General features: G+C 43.2%; 1 protein-coding gene and 1 long non-coding RNA gene across 12 annotated transcripts in view; one reads left to right on the plus strand and one right to left on the minus strand.

The window, feature by feature from the left end:
- Nucleotides 1-17,847, plus strand: part of AGRN (agrin) — a 568,214-nt gene that overhangs the window by 545,861 nt on the left and 4,506 nt on the right. For 8 of the 11 annotated variants that reach the window (XM_073656959.1, XM_073656964.1, XM_073656960.1 and 5 more), the window contains 3 exons: nucleotides 3,470-3,502; nucleotides 7,192-7,416; nucleotides 13,494-13,597. In XM_073656959.1, the coding sequence (XP_073513060.1) occupies nucleotides 3,470-3,502; nucleotides 7,192-7,416; nucleotides 13,494-13,597 (362 nt within the window). The remainder of the gene's footprint in view (nucleotides 1-3,469; nucleotides 3,503-7,191; nucleotides 7,417-13,493; nucleotides 13,598-17,847) is intronic. The other 3 variants (XM_073656966.1, XM_073656967.1, XM_073656970.1) reach the window with 1 other exon arrangement.
- The window catches only part of LOC141172587 (uncharacterized), a 119,296-nt gene that overhangs the window by 2,781 nt on the left and 98,668 nt on the right, over nucleotides 1-17,847 (minus strand). The window lies entirely within an intron of this gene.

Here is a 17,847-nt window from a genome sequence, read left to right on the forward strand (position 1 = left end):
GCAGACCCCGCAAGACAACTGCTCAGGAGGAACGTTTGTTGGTTAGAAAATCCAAAGCAAGCCCCTCTTCCACTGCAGCAGAGCTCCAACAGGCCTGGTCACCTCAAGTCCCTGTGTCAACCAGAACAGTTTGTAGGATTCTGTCTTGAAATGGCCTCCATGGTCAAATCAGTGCCCAGAAGCCAGCACTAAACAAAAGGCAAATAAAAAACTGTGTGGCATTTGCAAAGTCCCACAGCCTGCGAAACAGATGGACGCTGGAAAAGTGGCAGAAGGTGGATTTCTCTGATGAATCTTCAGTAGAATTACACCACAGCCGCCGCAAATACTGCAGGAGACCTACTGGACCCCATATGGATCCAAAATAACCCAGAAAACAGTTAAATTTGGTGGTGGAAAGATAATGGTCTGGGGTTACATTCAGTATGGGGGTGTGCGAAACATTTGCAAGGTGGAAGGCAATATCAATAGCCTAAAATATCAAGAAGTATTAGCTACCTCTTACATTCCAAATCATAAAAGGGGTCAAATTCTGCAGCAGGATGGTGCTCCATCTCATACATCCACATCTACGACAAAGTTCCTCCAGGCAAAAAAGATCAAGGTGCTCAAGGACTGTCCAGCCCAGTCACCAGACATGAACATCATTGAGCATTGAAATTTGGGAGGGTTTCAGCTTTCAAAAGAGTAATTTATAAAACCAATGGATGAATTTAACGTCCGGTTATAAGCTTTTATTTACATAACATGGATAAGCGACATAACTTCTGTCAGGGAGTGTATACAATACAAAGTTATATTGTGGTACTGTGTTAGCCAGAAAAATCGATGTAAATACTTTTATGGGCAAAAATGACAAAAGTATTCTCGGAGTGATGCCTTTATGGGATAACCAGAAATGATATATATATATATGCAAGCTTTCAGAGCATAGAGCCTCCTACAAGAAAAACTGACGTCTGAATGAGCCCTAAAGACATGTGCACCTTTGGGGACAATTTATTTTTTAACTTGCAACATTTTTTTTAACGCAACCCAATTGCAAAGCTGATTTTTAGCACAAAATAAATGCACCACTTGCCTTTTACAGCTTTGATGTTTCCCTACACAATGCTGGCTGCTGAATGAGTCAAGTGAGAGTCAGTCCGTGAGCTCCTTTTAATGGGCAGGTTGTAAATGCATTTGTCTTTTTCTGAACTTCTCAGTTCATGTGGTCATAAATCAGTTGAGAGGGGCTCGTAAAAAAAAAAGAGTTACAAACTCCCCAAGAGTACACAGCAGGGGCACATTTATAAGATTATCTCAGCACAGGAACATTTTATTTAAACACATCGAATTGTGGAGGTTATTATTATTCCAAGATCTATTGATTAAAATCAACTTTAAAATTAACTTTGTTCATGGGAAAAACCCTTTAATTAAGACCCAAAAATCAGCCAAAATTTATTCAGACCTTTTAAAATTAATTCCCAATACCGACCACCCAAAAAAAAAAAATTATAATCCGATCCCAGACCACTCCCTAAAGTTAATCAGACCTCAGAGCAGACAAGAAAATACTTAGCACCAATACACACAGGGATTTTCTGCAGTGCGATGCTTCTACAATGCCGGTCATGAGTGAGGATTATGACGACACGTCTAGAGACCTTATCAGTTTCATTTATTAATGCCTTTTGAGATTCATCAACAGCAGAGATCACATAATGCAGGAGATGATAGACTGATGAATCCAGCCATTAACCTCCGTCCCTGAGAGGCAAGTCAAATGGAACAAACAAGATTAGCGAGTCTTCTAGCGCCTCCGGCTCAAAATAAAGGCAAAATCCATTTTTCAGCTACGCGGTGGAGTCATTTTGACACATATCCCCTATAGTGCTCCTCTTTCTACAAAGTAATAAAATAATGTTTTTAAAAATGGCTGTAATAGTTCTGGATGCAGGATGATAGACAGCGGCTGGGGGAGCACAGAGCTCAGTCATGAATCAAAGTCTTTTCTAAGGAAAAAAACAAAAAGTTCCAGAGTTTCTTAGAAACCTACAATTAAAGACTGGCAAAACTTGATAATGCGTGTAAAGTCTAAATATTAATCATAAATCATATTAACGCTATTAATTAGGTGGTGGCCTCCAAAGCTATCTACAACGAGTGCCTTTTACACTGGTGGATTTAAACTGTCAGGACACTGTATGGCACACATGTCAAACTCTGGCCTACGACACCGGCACCGACCTCTCATACTGTATGGAGGACGATGTGGGGCCCATTATTCTGTATGGAGGACGATGTGGAGCCATTATACTGTATGGAGGACTATGTGGGGCCATTATACTGTATGGAGGACTATGTGGAGCCATTATACTGTATGGAGGACTATGTGGGGCCCATTATTCTGTATGCAGGACTATGTGGGACCAATATACTATATGGAGATGTGGGGACCATTATACTGTATGGAGGACTATGTGGGGCCCATTATTCTGTATGGAGGACTATGTGGGGCCCATTATTCTGTATGGAAAGCTATGTGGGGCCCATTATTCTGTACAGAGGACAATGTGGGGACCATTATACTGTATGGAACACTATGTGGGGCCCATTATTCTGTATGGAGGACTATGTGGGGCCCATTATTCTGTATGGAGGTCTATGTGGGGCCCATTATTCTGTATGGAGGACTATGTGGGGCCCATTATTCTGTATGGAGGACTATGTGGGGCCCATTATTCTGTATGGAGGACTATGTGGGGACCATTGGACTGTATGGAGGACTATGTGGGGCCCATTTTTCTGTATGGAGTACTATGTGGGGCCGATTATACAGTATGGAGGACTATGTGGGGCTCATTATACTATATGGAAGACTATATGGGGCCCATTATACGGTATGTAGGACTATATGGGGGGGGTATTATTCTGTATGAAGGACTATGTGGGGCCCATTACTCTGTATAACGGTTGGCCCGCGACTTTGTAAACGTTTTTTTTATTTTGGCCCTCTCTGTATTGGAGTTTGACATCCCTGCTGTATGGGGATTGTTATTATATTTGTTCTGTCCCCATATACGATGCGTATTGTTGGCAGCACATGATCCACTTACACGGGTGATGTGCTGCCGACAGATATTTTCCGCATAAACGATCCAATCAGCCAATCAAAGGTTATGCTTGCTCATCAGGTGGACTGTCACACCTTTACAAGGGGCAATGATCGGGAATGAGTGTTATTGTGAATGATAGATTGGCCAATTATGAATACATTTGGTTTTTACTTTGCTTTCTGACCTTTCTAATCAGCCAGGAATTAATGGCTCTAAGTAATAAATTTTTTTGGAATTTTGTAGCTTCATTATGTCTGCTGTGAGTGGGGGGATCTTGCTCTTTTGGGTTTGGTGGGATAAAATGAATTCTCTGCACTTTTCCTGCTGCTGCTTACTGCATGCCTCCCACTTTCTTTCTGCTTCTAAAGTCTTGGTCCAGTGGACAATCCCGATGACCCCAGGTAAGTACCTCCGCTGCCTGCCTTGTCTGTCGCTGCTGTTTGTATTTGCTATAAGATTTACCATGTTTTTTCCTAGTTGTGCACGCTGTAGATTAAATAAGAAAAAGGGGACCAGTAGTGATGTGGGACAATTGAGATGTACGATTGTTAAGAGGAGAAAAACTAAATTGCCAAAACCATTTGAAGGCTTACTCCAAATTTGTGAAATTATCTATCTGCCGCTTAGGTGATAACTGTAACACTGGCGCCCCTGCATGGCTGCTTTCCCTCCCCCCAGCAGGGACGCCGACATGCTCATCGTGACAGGCGCTCAGCTGCATCTTCTGTTGCGGCTTCCACCACGGCTCCCAGGTTCCAGGGCCTGCGCACTTCATGCTGGTTTCCTGGCAACGCGCATAGGGTGCGTGCTCCCTGTTTCTTAAAGGGGCACACTCTGGGGCAGTCCCTAGCCTATAGCTGGGAGACATCAGGTATTTAAGGCACCCTCCCTTGTAGGGAGATGCCTGAGCAACTCCAGTTTCTAGTTAGTCTTGTACCTATTAGTTCGCTGTCAGGTCCCTGTTCCTGAACCCGTTCTGCTACCCGGTATCAGAGTCTGTCCTGTAATCCTGAACCCACCTTGCCAGAACCTAATCCTGTACCTGAACCCGACCTGTCTGAGCCTGCATTCAAACCTGAATCTGTTTAGTTAGTACCAGCCCCAGTGTCCATTCTGCCAGAGATCATGATTCCGTCTTCCCTGTCACTCCGAGTCTGTACCGGTGTCCTTGATCCTTGGGGTCAGCTGCTACAACACCGTGGCCTGCCCTGGAGTGGTACCTGGCGGCTACCTGCGGCAAAAGCCCAACCTCACCATTAGAGGCTGTAGTGAAGAACCAGGTAGCCGCTTAGTCACGCCCCTCCAGGGTAAGCCCGGCCTGTGGCGCAGTGGGTCCACCATCCACTAGCATGACAATATCATGTTGATTGATGGGAGGGGGGAGGCTACAACTACTTGGATCCTCAACAAATTTTGAGAATGGTTCTCTGAACTGCCCTGTTCGAGTACAGTGCTTGGCCATCGCCTGCAGTCCAATAGACAATGAATGTAGCTGTAGGGCGCAGGAAAAGGCACTGCTCTGTTCTACTGGTACATTTCAGAGCCCCAATTTTGCATTCACTATATATATATAAAAAAAATAATACAAATCATATTCAGAGTGCACAACTGGTATTAAACTGTGTTCTAGCTACAGACGTCAGGAGATATCTGTTGACCTTTTACTATACATCACCCGATTCTGCTAACTTGGCACATTAGGTCACTTGTGCCAGTGGAATGCATTTCGTGAACCTTTACGCCCACATATCAAGACATTAGCAACTCTTGCTGTTTGAATTGAATGGAAACTCCACGGTTTCTTAAGGGAAACAACAATTTTATCATTATGAGCAAGTTTACTTCCATGGCTTTGATGATGGACAAGCTTTCCATAGGCAATTAAAAAAACATTAAGATATTGACTTAATTATATATATTAACCCCTATCTTTTCTGGTTCACTCTTCAACTTGTAAAATCTTTTAAGGCCCCCACGGACACTAGGAAAAAACGTTATCGTAGGATCGGCTAATCATTTTGTGTGCTATGATAAATAATTTCAATGCTCATTGGGTTTTCCACTTTTAGTAAAGTGAACCCCAAATACTTGCAGTATCTCACTCCTTTCCCCCCCTGCTTCAATTTGTGTCTTGACTGCAGTGGTGACTAGGGATGAGCGGACTGGTGGAAATTTGGGTTCTGGTGCTTCAACCAGAACCCGAACCTGAACCCCATTGAAAATAAAGAAGACTAACTTGAAAGGAAAAAATTCTCTTGCTCTCTAACTCACTCTTGAACATACTCTCGAACTTCGAACACTGCAACGGACTTACGAGGAAAGTCCGTGTTTGGCGTTCAGCCCCGGAGAGTGACTGTCCAGTACAAATGCTGAATATTTGTGTTCGGGGTCGCTCATCTCTAGTAGTGACGTCACATTGACGATCATTGTTCTGCTGAGCTCAGTGATTGGTTGTATCGTTGATGGACGTCATCTCTGAAGTCGCTCCAGATCTTAGTGTTTTGGCTGCAGAGAGCTGGCGTAGGAGGGCGAGCAGCATCCGGACTTCCTTTACATGCCTGCAAGAATTTAGGGTCCACTCAGCTGAAAGTGAAAAACCACTTTTGACCTCATGGGAGGTAAACTACTTATGGGCAGCGACTTATTCTATTCACTCTAGCAAAAGTGCACACGCGCTCGGCCAAGCTGAGTGTGCATGTGTATGGTAGAGTCAGAAAAAAATAAAAACTGTCGGCGGAATAATCATTAGCATAGATGAGCAAACCCGAATGTAAAAGTTCAGGGTTCGTACCGGACAGTTAATGTCCGGTGCTAAGCGCCGAACACGGACTTTTCCTGGAAGTCCGTTGCAATGTTCGGAGTTCCAGGAGAAGTCCGGGAAGAGAGAGAGAATTTTTCCAGCTTAAATGTTCTGGTTTAAGTTCGGGTAGAGTTCTAGCACCCAAACTGAACTTTGGACTAAAGTTCAGGTCAGGTACCAGAACCCGAATTTCCACGGGTCCACTCATCCCTAATCATAAGTCCTTTCGTTATTGTATACAACAGAGAAGACAGAAAGCTCCATGCCACAAATCAATGCGTGATCTACTTCCTGGTGTAGGTTCAATCCGAGAGATTTTATCTTGTAACCTTGAGCCTAACTTGTATATGTTCCCTTCTCACTCTTTCTAAGAGACAATGGTGACAGTGATGACTAAAAAAAAAAAAAGTAAGTTCTCATAACAGAAACTGTAATAGTATATGAACCCACTGTCCCTATCACCCAACCTGGTTTTTCCCTTGGGGAACTTCCCCTGTCTTCTCAGCTGTTGCTGTGTGGGTGAAAGAATCCAGAAGTTTTGCTAATTCCGTCATAAGACGTATCCCCTAACTATACATATACCAGCCAGCCCTAAATATGGAAAGTGGAGGCGTTTTGTAATATTGTGGTGTTGTCTTGTGAATGTGCTCTTGGTGGTTTGTACTTGTGATGTGATTCCGTATGGATATTGTATGTATAGTCATTGTTTCACCGGGCAGAAGTTTTATAAAGTACTTTACCAAACCTAAGGTAATGGGCTCACCTAAAAAAAAAATGCACCCCTTATCCCAAATGCCATTTAGCGGATTAGAAGAAGCCCCCCCAACCTTTGACGTCTAATCTTTTCTTGAGGCAGGACTATAGGGAATTCTGTAATGTTAGCCCCTAAATTGTTTCGTGGGTGCCATCATACCCAATCATTCGACAGTAAGAAAATTATATTCTGTAACATATGATAAATTAACCATTTACAAAATCAATTATTCATATGAACTGATTGATCCTGTCGTATCGTCCAAATGAATCTGGCCTCTTAGTAGTTGACCAACCAAAGATAGTAAATCTATATCACAATGATAATGAGAATATTAGAGATGAGGGGTGACCTTTCAAATGTACTATATGGGCCATACGAGGTCTCCAAACATGGGTAAGTCTCCTTTATAGATATTCTGTATGGGATTCACAGTTTAAGGTCTAATGATCTTGTTATAACCAAGACAAGTGAGGGCCTCACATTGCTCTATCCACATAGCATACATGAATACTTATTGTGGTTTCTTCCTACAGCGAGAAAGCCCTCCTAACCAACCAGTTTGAGTTGAGCATCAAGACCGAAGCCACTCAGGGTCTCATTCTATGGAGTGGAAAAGGAACAGAACGCTCTGACTACATCGCTCTTGCTGTGGTAGGAGGATATGTTCAGATGACCTATGATCTAGGATCTAAGCCGGTTGTCCTCCGTTCTACAGTTCCGGTGAACACCAATCAGTGGATTCGCATTAAAGCACTGAGGTAAGACGTGGTAAAACAAAATGTAAGAAGGTTTCATGTGAACAAAAAATGAATGGGAAGGGCTTTAAACTGGTCAAAGGGGTAAGAATACAAATTTAGCCTCAAATCTCGTCCGATCCTTATTAGACTTCTGATATTTGTTAGTAGACGTGGAAATGGGTGCACTGGGTCAAGTAAGCATATGCCTGGGATTATGTCTGTCCGTTATGCCCTTCACTGCCCCCTGGGATAAGAATAGAGTGAGGCATCTGCAGAATGGCAAACGGGTGGAAAAGCTAACATAGGCGTGCGAGGGCTTGTCTGCTCCAAATTCCAGGGCATTCCTCTGGACCATTCTCTATCGCTACTAAGACCTCATCATTGCGATGAAGGCAAGAATTTGTACCTTTGTGCACAATGATGTCTGACCGGCTGACCTACAGAACTATGAGAAATCATTTAATAAAGTTCAATTATGAACAATCGGAAAACATAGTTTGCCTGTCTTAACCGAGGGTCTTCCAGATTGTATAAACTAAACATATCCACGACTAAATCAAAGTGTTATGTTCTGCTACCAGAGCTAAGGAAAGAGAGGAGATCTGTCCCTACGATAGAACTCAGCTTTATCCCTACGATGTAACAGGGGACCTGATCCTGCGATCAGACCTGCAAAAGTCCTAAGCTAGTCTGTACGGAGACCTATAGATGTGGGGAAGAAATCCCTACAAGTACTAAGGACTGGGAGGAAAATGGGACACCTCCTAACAGAAATAGTAGCAGACAGACAAACAAACAAAATATATAGAACACTGAGGTCCGTAGACCAAGCAAACTAACAGAGTTAGATACAGAGCACAGGCTAGCTAGAAAGTAGTTATACAATGAAGTCCAGCAAAGCCAGAAGGGCGGAGCAGGATTAAATAGGCCAACAAGGTCATGTGACCAGCAAAGGAAAAAACCTAAGAGCAAGGTTCTAACAGTACCCCCCCTTCTAAGAGGATCCTCCGGATCCCCTAGGACCAGGCTTATCAGGAAATCTCCTGTGAAACGCTCTGATAAGTCTGGACGCGGAAACATCATCTGACCTCACCCAAGAGTTATCCTCGGGTCCGAAACCTTTCCAGGCCACAAGATACTGCAAACTACCTCTATACCGTCTAGAGTTAAGGATGCGAGAAATTTCATATTCCCCGTCCTCCACCACCGGAGGAACAGAGGCAGAGGCGTCACCATCCGACACAACAGCTTTTTTTAACAGAGAGACATGAAATACCGGATTAATTCTCCAGGAGGTAGGAACCTCCAACCTAACAGCAGATTGGTTGACAACCTGAAGCACCTTAAAGGGCCCTACAAACTTGGGACCCAATTTCTTAGAAGGAATCCTCAACCGCAGATTCCTAGAGGACAACCAAACCATGTCACCAACAGCGAACAAAACCTCCTGTCGTTTCCTATCAAAGTAGTCTTTAGATTTTCTGTTGGCCTCCTGAAGATTACCACGCACATCCGTCCAAACTCTCTCCAAATCACCGGAAAAATTCTCCTCCTCAGGCACGGCAGATCCCAACTTGGAGAACGACCCAAACGACGGATGTCTCCCAGAACAACAAAAAAAAGGCGAACAACCAGCAGAAGAAGATGTATGATTGTTCAGAGCAAATTCAGCAAGTGGCAGAAACTCAGACCACCCCTCTTGATTGTCTGCCACAAAACAACGCAAGAACTGCTCAACATCCTGGTTTTTCCTTTCTGTCTGGCCATTAGATTCAGGATGATATCCGGACGAGAACGATAAATGAACTCCCAACCTGTCACAAAAGGCACGCCAAAAACGAGCCACGAACTGAGGACCCCTATCAGAAACAATGTCAGTAGGAACGCCATGAAGTCTGACAATTTCCTTGACAAAGGCCTTAGCGAGAGATTTAGCGCAGGGCAGTTTAACGAAGGGAACCAAGTGACACATCTTGCTAAAACGGTCCACGACCACCCAGATGACAGTAAAACCCTCAGAGGGGGGAAGGTCAGTTATAAAGTCCATAGCCAAATGTGTCCAAGGAGCACTGGGAACCTCCAAAGGACAAAGCAACCCCGCAGCAGGAGTATGTGAGGACTTAGATCTAGCACATATAGTACATTGACGCACCCACTTAATGACTTCCTTCTGCCATCCAGGCCACCAAAAACTGCGACCCACCAGTCTCTTGGTCTCAGAGATTCCGGGATGACCTGCCAACCGAGATTCGTGACACTCAACAAACAAATCTCTCCTAAAGGTCCCAGGCACAAACAACCTCCCATGAGGAGTGTTAGATGGGGCATTCTCCTGTGCTTTAAGAATCTCATCTTCCAAAACGGAGTCCAAAGCAGCTATCACAACACCTTCTTGTAAAATGTTCTCCTCTTTCTCAGCACCGACTATGGGAGAAAAACTGCGAGACAAGGCATCCGCCTTAACATTCTTAGTACCAGGGATGTAAGTAACGGAGAAATTAAACCGCGAGAAAAACAGTGCCCACCTAGCCTGACGGGCATTCAGGCGCTTGGCAGCATCAAGATATATCAGATTTTTATGATCCGTAAGAACCTGAACGGGAAATTCCGCACCTTCCAAGAAGTGGCGCCAGTGTTTAAATGCGAGTTTAATAGCCAATAATTCCCGATTACCAATATCGTAATTCAGTTCAGTCTCTGAAAATTTTTTTGAAAAAATGGCACAGGGATGTAATCCATCCCCGTTATCCTGAGACAATACTGCGCCAACCCCCACAGAGGAAGCATCAACCTCAACCAAAAACGGCTTAGTCACATCAGGCTGCATAAGGATGGGAGCAGAGGTGAACCTCTCCTTGAGATACACAAAAGCTTCAATAGCCTCAGAAGACCATTGAACCGCATCAGCACCTTTCCTGGTGAGATCGGTCAGAGGTTTGACAATACTAGAAAATTTTTTTATGAATTTTCTGTAATAATTGGCGAAACCTAAAAACCTCTGTATCGATTTCAAACCAATAGGCCTAGGCCATTCCTGTACAGCTTGAACTTTAACCGGGTCCATCTCAAAACCTTCGCTGGAGATAATGTAACCCAAAAAACTAATTCTCTGTACAGCGAACTCACATTTCTCCAGCTTAGCAAAAAGCGAATTGTCCATTAACAACTGTAATACCTCACGTACGCTCCGCCAATGAGACTCCAGATCCGGCGAATAAATCAAAATGTCATCCAAATACACAACCACATTTTTGCCGATCAAAGGTCTAAGGATGTCATTAATAAGATTCTGAAAAAATGCAGGAGCATTAGTAAGACCAAAAGGCATAACCAGATTCTCAAAATGACCCACAGGAGTGTTAAAAGCAGTCTTCCATTCGTCACCCTCCTTCATGCGCAACAGATTGTATGCCCCCTTAAGGTCAATTTTAGAGAACCACTTGGTCCCCATTAACTGGTTAAATAAATCAGGAATCAATGGCAGTGGGTAAGGATTGCGTACAGTAATTTTGTTAATCTCACGAAAATCCAGACAAGGACGTAAACCGCCGTCCTTTTTTTTTTACAAAAAAAAATCCAACCGCCACAGGAGACTTAGAAGGCCTAATGTGACCGGCGGCCAAACTTGTCTGTATGTATTCCTCCAAAGCCTTCCTCTCAGGAATAGTAAGGTTAAATAAACGACTTTTAGGAAGAATCGCTCCAGGGACAAATTCAATAGAACAATCATAGTCTCTATGGGGAGGCAAAACCTGCGATTCCTTCTCAGAAAAAACTCTCCAAAAATCCTGAATAGGAACAGGCAATTCTCCCCTATCCAAAGCTGCAATACGCCCGTTACAACACTTGTCATAACATTTATGGCTCCAGGATTTAATTTCACTGGTAGACCAATCCAGTACAGGATTGTGAAATTTTAACCAGGGCAATCCCAATATTACTGGAGAAGGCAAGTTATTCAAAACTACCAAATCCAATTTCTCATGGTGAACACCATTAATAGTGAGAGGAAATTCACAGACCTTGAGAGTAATATTCTTCAAAGGGGAACCATCCACAGAAACCACAGCAATGGGGGATGATAAAGGTTCGGGTTTTAAATTGAGTCTTTCCAAGAATCCCCCATCAATTACATTCAGAGTAGACCCACAATCGACAAACACCCGAAATTCCATTAATTTTTCCTGAGCAATCGTGGAAGCAGCTAAAAATACACCCTTGGAATTTAAACAGGCAATACGGGCATGACTGACCATTTTTTTTTCTTTCTTCATACGAAGCTCACAGCCTTTAATCAAATGACCAGATTTTCCGCAATAGAAACACAAGCCTTCAAAAAATCTACGGTCGTTTTCTTGAGAGCGAGGTGCCACCGATCCAATCTCCATCGGTTCACCACTGTTGGTACACACATTCTCATAACCAGAAACTGACATAGCAGAGGATTTGCTCTCATTAACCCTTGCACGCAGTCTCCTATCCACCCGTATAGCTAATTGCATAGCCTGTTGCAAATCTTCAGGTGTAGGATAAGCAATTAGCAGGTCTTTAACCCTTTCATTGAGCCCAGCAAGAAATAGACTTTTCAGAGCAGAATCGTTCCACCCTGTTTGAGTAGACCATCGACGGAAATGAGTACAATATTTTTCCACATTACCTGATCCCTGTCTCAAACGTCTTAACTCAGTCTCAGCTGATGCGACACGGTCAGGATCATCATATAATAGCCCCAAAGCAGAAAAAAAACTATCCACTGATCTGAAGCATGTATCACTAGGTTGCAAAGAAAAGGCCCACTCCTGAGGCTCTTTGCGCAAAAGTGACATTATGAACCCTATGCGCTGGGATTCATCCCCAGAGGACTTGGGTCTCAAACGAAAATACAATAAGCAAGCATTTTTAAATGAAAAAAATTCTCGGTGTTCACCAAAAAATAAATCCGGCAAACATACCTTAGGCTCCAAGAAATGTGCTCCAGGACAGTTACTCACGTGCTGACGGAGCTCGGCCACCTCCAGAGAGAGTCCCTGCAGGCGATGAGCCAAATCCTGAACCGACACCATGATGGAACAGAAAAATCTTTCCTTAGAGAATTTGCAGGCTGGACTTACTGTTATGTTCTGCTACCAGAGCTAAGGAAAGAGAGGAGATCTGTCCCTACGATAGAACTCAGCTTTATCCCTACGATGTAACAGGGGACCTGATCCTGCGATCAGACCTGCAAAAGTCCTAAGCTAGTCTGTACGGAGACCTATAGATGTGGGGAAGGAATCCCTACAAGTACTAAGGACTGGGAGGAAAATGGGACACCTCCTAACAGAAATAGTAGCAGACAGACAAACAAACAAAATATATAGAACACTGAGGTCCGTAGACCAAGCAAACTAACAGAGTTAGATACAGAGCACAGGCTAGCTAGAAAGTAGTTATACAATGAAGTCCAGCAAAGCCAGAAGGGCGGAGCAGGATTAAATAGGCCAACAAGGTCATGTGACCAGCAAAGGAAAAAACCTAAGAGCAAGGTTCTAACACAAAGGAGAGGATAAGACTGGTCCACTACTTTGAGATGATTACTGTAAAGACCATCAAGACAGTCAAAAGCCTGCAGTAATCTTAAAACGTAGGTACATATTAGGGTTTCTTCTACTTGGCATGTAAGGGGTTAGGTTATGTAGGATTTGTAGTCACATTACATTCCATGGACGACAGGACTCTCTATGGGGACTGGTAAGCCATAGTTTTGGATGGCTGCCGCCCATGGGGGGAGGAAATCACTGTGGCTCTGAGCTCTCTGGATGCTTCACATGCCAAGGTTGGAGTATGAGGGACACAATGTACTCTGCCATTGCAGAAATTGTAAAAACATTGGGGTCAGGTGGCGGCTGTGTGAATGCGCCAAGAGATTGGCGGATACAAGAGGAATTTGAGATGCAGCGTTGGGGTGTAAGTTAACCCTAATGTAGTATAAGTTTAACAACATCATTGACATTGTCCTTTAATTGTGGTCACTGCATTCTGGACATTGCTGCCCTTCATAAAATGACTGTATTATAAGGTTACTTCATGCCTCTTCATGTTGTGTGTGGTATATTTTGCAGAAATAACAGGGATGGCATCCTACAAGTTGGCAATGAGGCTCCAGTCTTTGGATCATCTCCATTTGGGGCAAAACAACTGGATACAGATGGTGCCCTCTGGTTGGGTACGTATCGGTTCGCTCACATGTACAATTGTAAAATGTCGTGAAATTCTTGAAGGGGTTGACTGACTGTTCTTTAAAAACAAGCTGCCACAATGCTGAGCAAATCTTACAGATCTTGGTTTTGGAACCCTTGGAAATGGGATGTTTGATATCAGATCCTCTTAATCATCCCTCCCTGGGTGTGATTACAAAATACGTCCTATGACTAGTCCGGGGGGAAAGAGATGTCCCTCTGCACTAGTCCTGCTGCAACTGCATATGGGGCGCTGCAGAATAAAAGTTCATTCTTCAAAGATGCAGCATTAGTAATGCACATAATACACGTTATTAGAATATAGAAATCTGTCCCTAACCGCTATTATAGCGTTATTAATGAAGCCGGGTTCTCTAGAAATGGTTGTGCCCATTATAGGTCTATTACTAGGGTATCCCAGCACATTGTGATCAATGGTCACCCAAACTATGTTACCTGCCATCAATTCCGAGAAAGAAAGGGCTAGTTTATCCCTGCATTCTCTTTGCTGATCTTATTTGCACCCTAATCATGCACCAAGGTACCCTAGCCAAGGGCTGACGTACCCTAGCCATGCGCCGACGAACCCTAGCCATGCGCCAACGTACCCTAAAGATGGACCAACGTAGCCTAGCCATGCACCAGAGTACCCTGGAAACGCGCCAACATACCCTAGCCATGCACCGAAGAACCCTAGCCATGCACCAAAATACCCTAGCGATGGACCAACTTAGCCTAGCCATGCACCATGACACCCTAGCCACCCTTTCAAGTGAATACGGCCAACTACAGGTTCTTGCATAGCCAGGAGGCCTGCAATGCCTCGTGAAGGAAAACTCAAGGTTACACATCAATGTTGGCTGAACCGCCAATATCGGCAAGATCTATCGACCATCTAATGTCAATGGGAGCCTCAGGACTCTCCTCCAACAGACTACATCAGGGGGAGAGAAAGATCGTGCAAAGTAAATTCCGAATCCATTTGTTTCCACAATAGATAACTTTCCGCCAGAAGTGTCTGGCAGTGGCTTTCTCCCCTTTCTTCATGAACACTTAGGTTGGGGTAGTCGAGAGAACGTTCATTCAGCCCACAGTCTTCCAAGGTGTATGTGCATCTTTCGAAGGGAGGAAGGCTTAAGACCTTTAATTTTCAGGATTGTTGAGGTCCAAGAGTTAGTACCCCACTGGTTATAAAGCGATGTCCTATCCTAGCAATGGGTCTTCATTTTACCCCTTTAAGAAATTAATTGGTACAGAGTTTTAGACCTTCTAATAGACTGAGTCAAAGGTGCAGACTCACTTTAAGAAAAGCTTGTTTGGACTGTTCTTACATTCGCCCCCATTGGTCCAGGGATGTGTTTTTCTCTCACAATCGCACAGTACATGCACAGGAGATACATATTATGTTTGCAGTGAAAAGCTGACAGATCAGCGCCATTTGTGTCTCGGAATAAAAGGAAAATGAGTCGGAGCATCATAGAAGCTGCCGCTTTGCAACAGCTGGGCGGCCAAGGATTACTCCGTTCTCGTATGTCCTGATAAAGAAGCAAAATCACAGATGTCTCCACACAAAAATTTGAAAATGGAGAAAAAAATGTCAGGAACAGATCCTGTATGCCGAGCGCTTCATATGGAAGAAAGCAGGGTAGATAATTGATGTTGTGCTAAAAGCTTCTGTATCTCTATATTTAATGTCGTGCGCGGCTCAGTAGACTGCAATAATTCGAGTGGAACGGCCAAGTGGTAATTGAGATGAGATGATAGCTAATCCCGTCCAGTGTTCTTCTACTCATGTTCTATCAAGTCAGGGCAAGCCTGAATGATCCGTGCCGTTTCATGATCTTATTAAAAAAGAGGGGCTTTCTGACCTGATCTGCTGCGAAGACATTAAGTTAATTGAGGTGACGTGAACTAGCTAACAACATACAGACTCTACGTAGCAGAATTAGACTCGTTTTATGCTTCTGATGGCGATATACTCATACCGGCCCAAAGTATCCCAAAAGGAGACTTTTTTTTTAGCCAACAATGGGATTATGGTGGCCACTGTAAACAAAGAGATGTTCAAGCAACCCTTTAGGGACGAAAATTAAAGTAACAGATTACCCAAAGGGTAAATAAACCCTATTTAAGGGATAGTGTGATAAAACTTGACTTTTACTTAAATTGTATTAATACATGTGGTCATACTTAAAAAAAAAAAAATACAGAATCGCGTTACTATTTTTATTATCTTTGATTAAATTACTCAAATCAAGGGACCCTCTTCATTCAATTCATTAATCCTAGAGGATATAGTAACCTACCTAGGTCATGGATGCAGTCCATGAATTGGCTTGATAATCTCTCAGATTAGGTGTCACTGACATTATATACAGGATTCACTAAAGATGATTAAAAATAGACTCATATTCTCCCCAACAAGTTTACCAGGCTTCCTCAGAGAATGGGATGGGAGGGCTGTGGCTATAAATAGCCCCAGTCTCCTGAGGAAGCCTGGTTAGGTGAAACTTGTTAAAGGGGGGAGCTGGGGCTATAAATATCCCAAGCCCCCTGAGGAAGCCTAGTTTGGCGAAACTTGTTGGGGAAGGAAGCTGGGTCTATAAATATCCCCAGCCTCCTGAGGAAGCCTGGTTAGGCGAAACTTGTTGGGGACGGAAGCTGGGGCTATAAATATCCCCAGCCTCCTGAGGAAGCCTGGTTAGGCGAAACTTGTTAAGGGGAGGAGCCGGGGCTATAAATATCCCAAGCCCCCTGAGGAAGCCTGGTTAGGCGAAACTTGTTGGGAAGGCTATGAGTCTTTTTTTTTTTATCATTTTTAGTGAATCCTGTATATAATGTCAGTGACACCTAATCTGAGATTATCAAGATAATTCATGGACCGCAGCCATGACCTAGGGAGGATAGCATATCCTTTAGGACTAATAATTGAATGAAGAGGGTCCCTTAATTTGAGTAATTTAATGCAAAGATAAAAAAAGATACAGGATCGCTTTTACGGTGGCCACTGGACACGTTTGCTAAGTACCAGGGCTGTGGAGTCGGTAAGTCAAACCTCTGACTCCTCAATTTCCTTGACACCGGACTCTGAATCCGACTCCACCACTCCGACTCCCTCATACATGACTCATGTTTAAGTGATAAATTTACTGTAGCACAGATTAATCTCCGCTAAAAGTCTAGACCCTTAGATCAGGAATAGGACAGACATTTATAGGACATTTCAGAACTTTCCAAAATTCTTATGAAAAAATATTCCCCACAAACTGCATTGAACTACTGTACCCAATTTATTATATATTTTAGGAGTTGGAGTCTGTCCTTTTTATATCGACTCCGATTCCGACTCCACCAAAATGGACACCGTCCCTGACTACACAGCCCTGGCAAGTACTTCAACTATTCCTACAAAATATCTCGGCCAATTGGCTAACTATACTTCAGAAAAGCAATGCCACAAACATACAGCACTACTCTTGGCTCACTTATCTTGATGTTGTGCTCCGCAATGTTCACATGTCCAGTAATCATCCGTTAGAACGGATCCAGCAGCAATCAGTTGACAAAAATGGTTGAGCAGACACAACTTTTTTGTCCGTCTAAAAAAAAAAATAGATTTTAACTGGATCAGTTTTTTTTAACATTGAAGTCTATGAAAAACAGAACCTTTAAATAGCCAGACATTTTCTTCCATTTGAAACTGATCCAGTGAGCAAAAAATGGATCCCTGTCAACGGATTGCTGCTGGATCCGTTCTAACGGATGATTACTGGACATGTGAACATAGCTTTAGGCTGTATTCACAGTGAGTTATTTAAGAAAAATTGACTCCTTCCAAAATCCATCCATTTTGATTTACATACAAGGAGCTATTTGAGCATTTATTTTTCCAAACAATTGGTGGTGAAAAAAAAAAAGAAGTGCATGTCACTTCCTGATGGAATATGCTCCAATCTCTGCATTGCCAAAGCAAAAGGTTGCAAAAAAACACTGAAGGGAAAAAAAAACTCTTCAGAAAAATAAAAACTCTCCAAAAAAGAGGGTTTCCTAAAGTGGTCTCCACTTGAAAAGCTTGTAATTTTTGAACTCCTCAAAAATTTGTGTATCGTAGCCTTAGACCATCTTCATATCTGTGCTGACGAATCCTATTTTTATGGCTGCTCCCTATTTAGATGTAGCGGTGATTAAAATTTATGGTAGAACATCTACGTTGGGGTTGTCCTATCTTGGCAAGTTA

Source organism: Phyllobates terribilis, unplaced genomic scaffold (genome assembly GCF_046119375.1).
Source record: "Phyllobates terribilis strain yellow unplaced genomic scaffold, ASM4611937v1 Scaffold_12__6_contigs__length_324123572, whole genome shotgun sequence".
In the NCBI taxonomy this organism is placed as follows: domain Eukaryota; kingdom Metazoa; phylum Chordata; class Amphibia; order Anura; family Dendrobatidae; genus Phyllobates; species Phyllobates terribilis.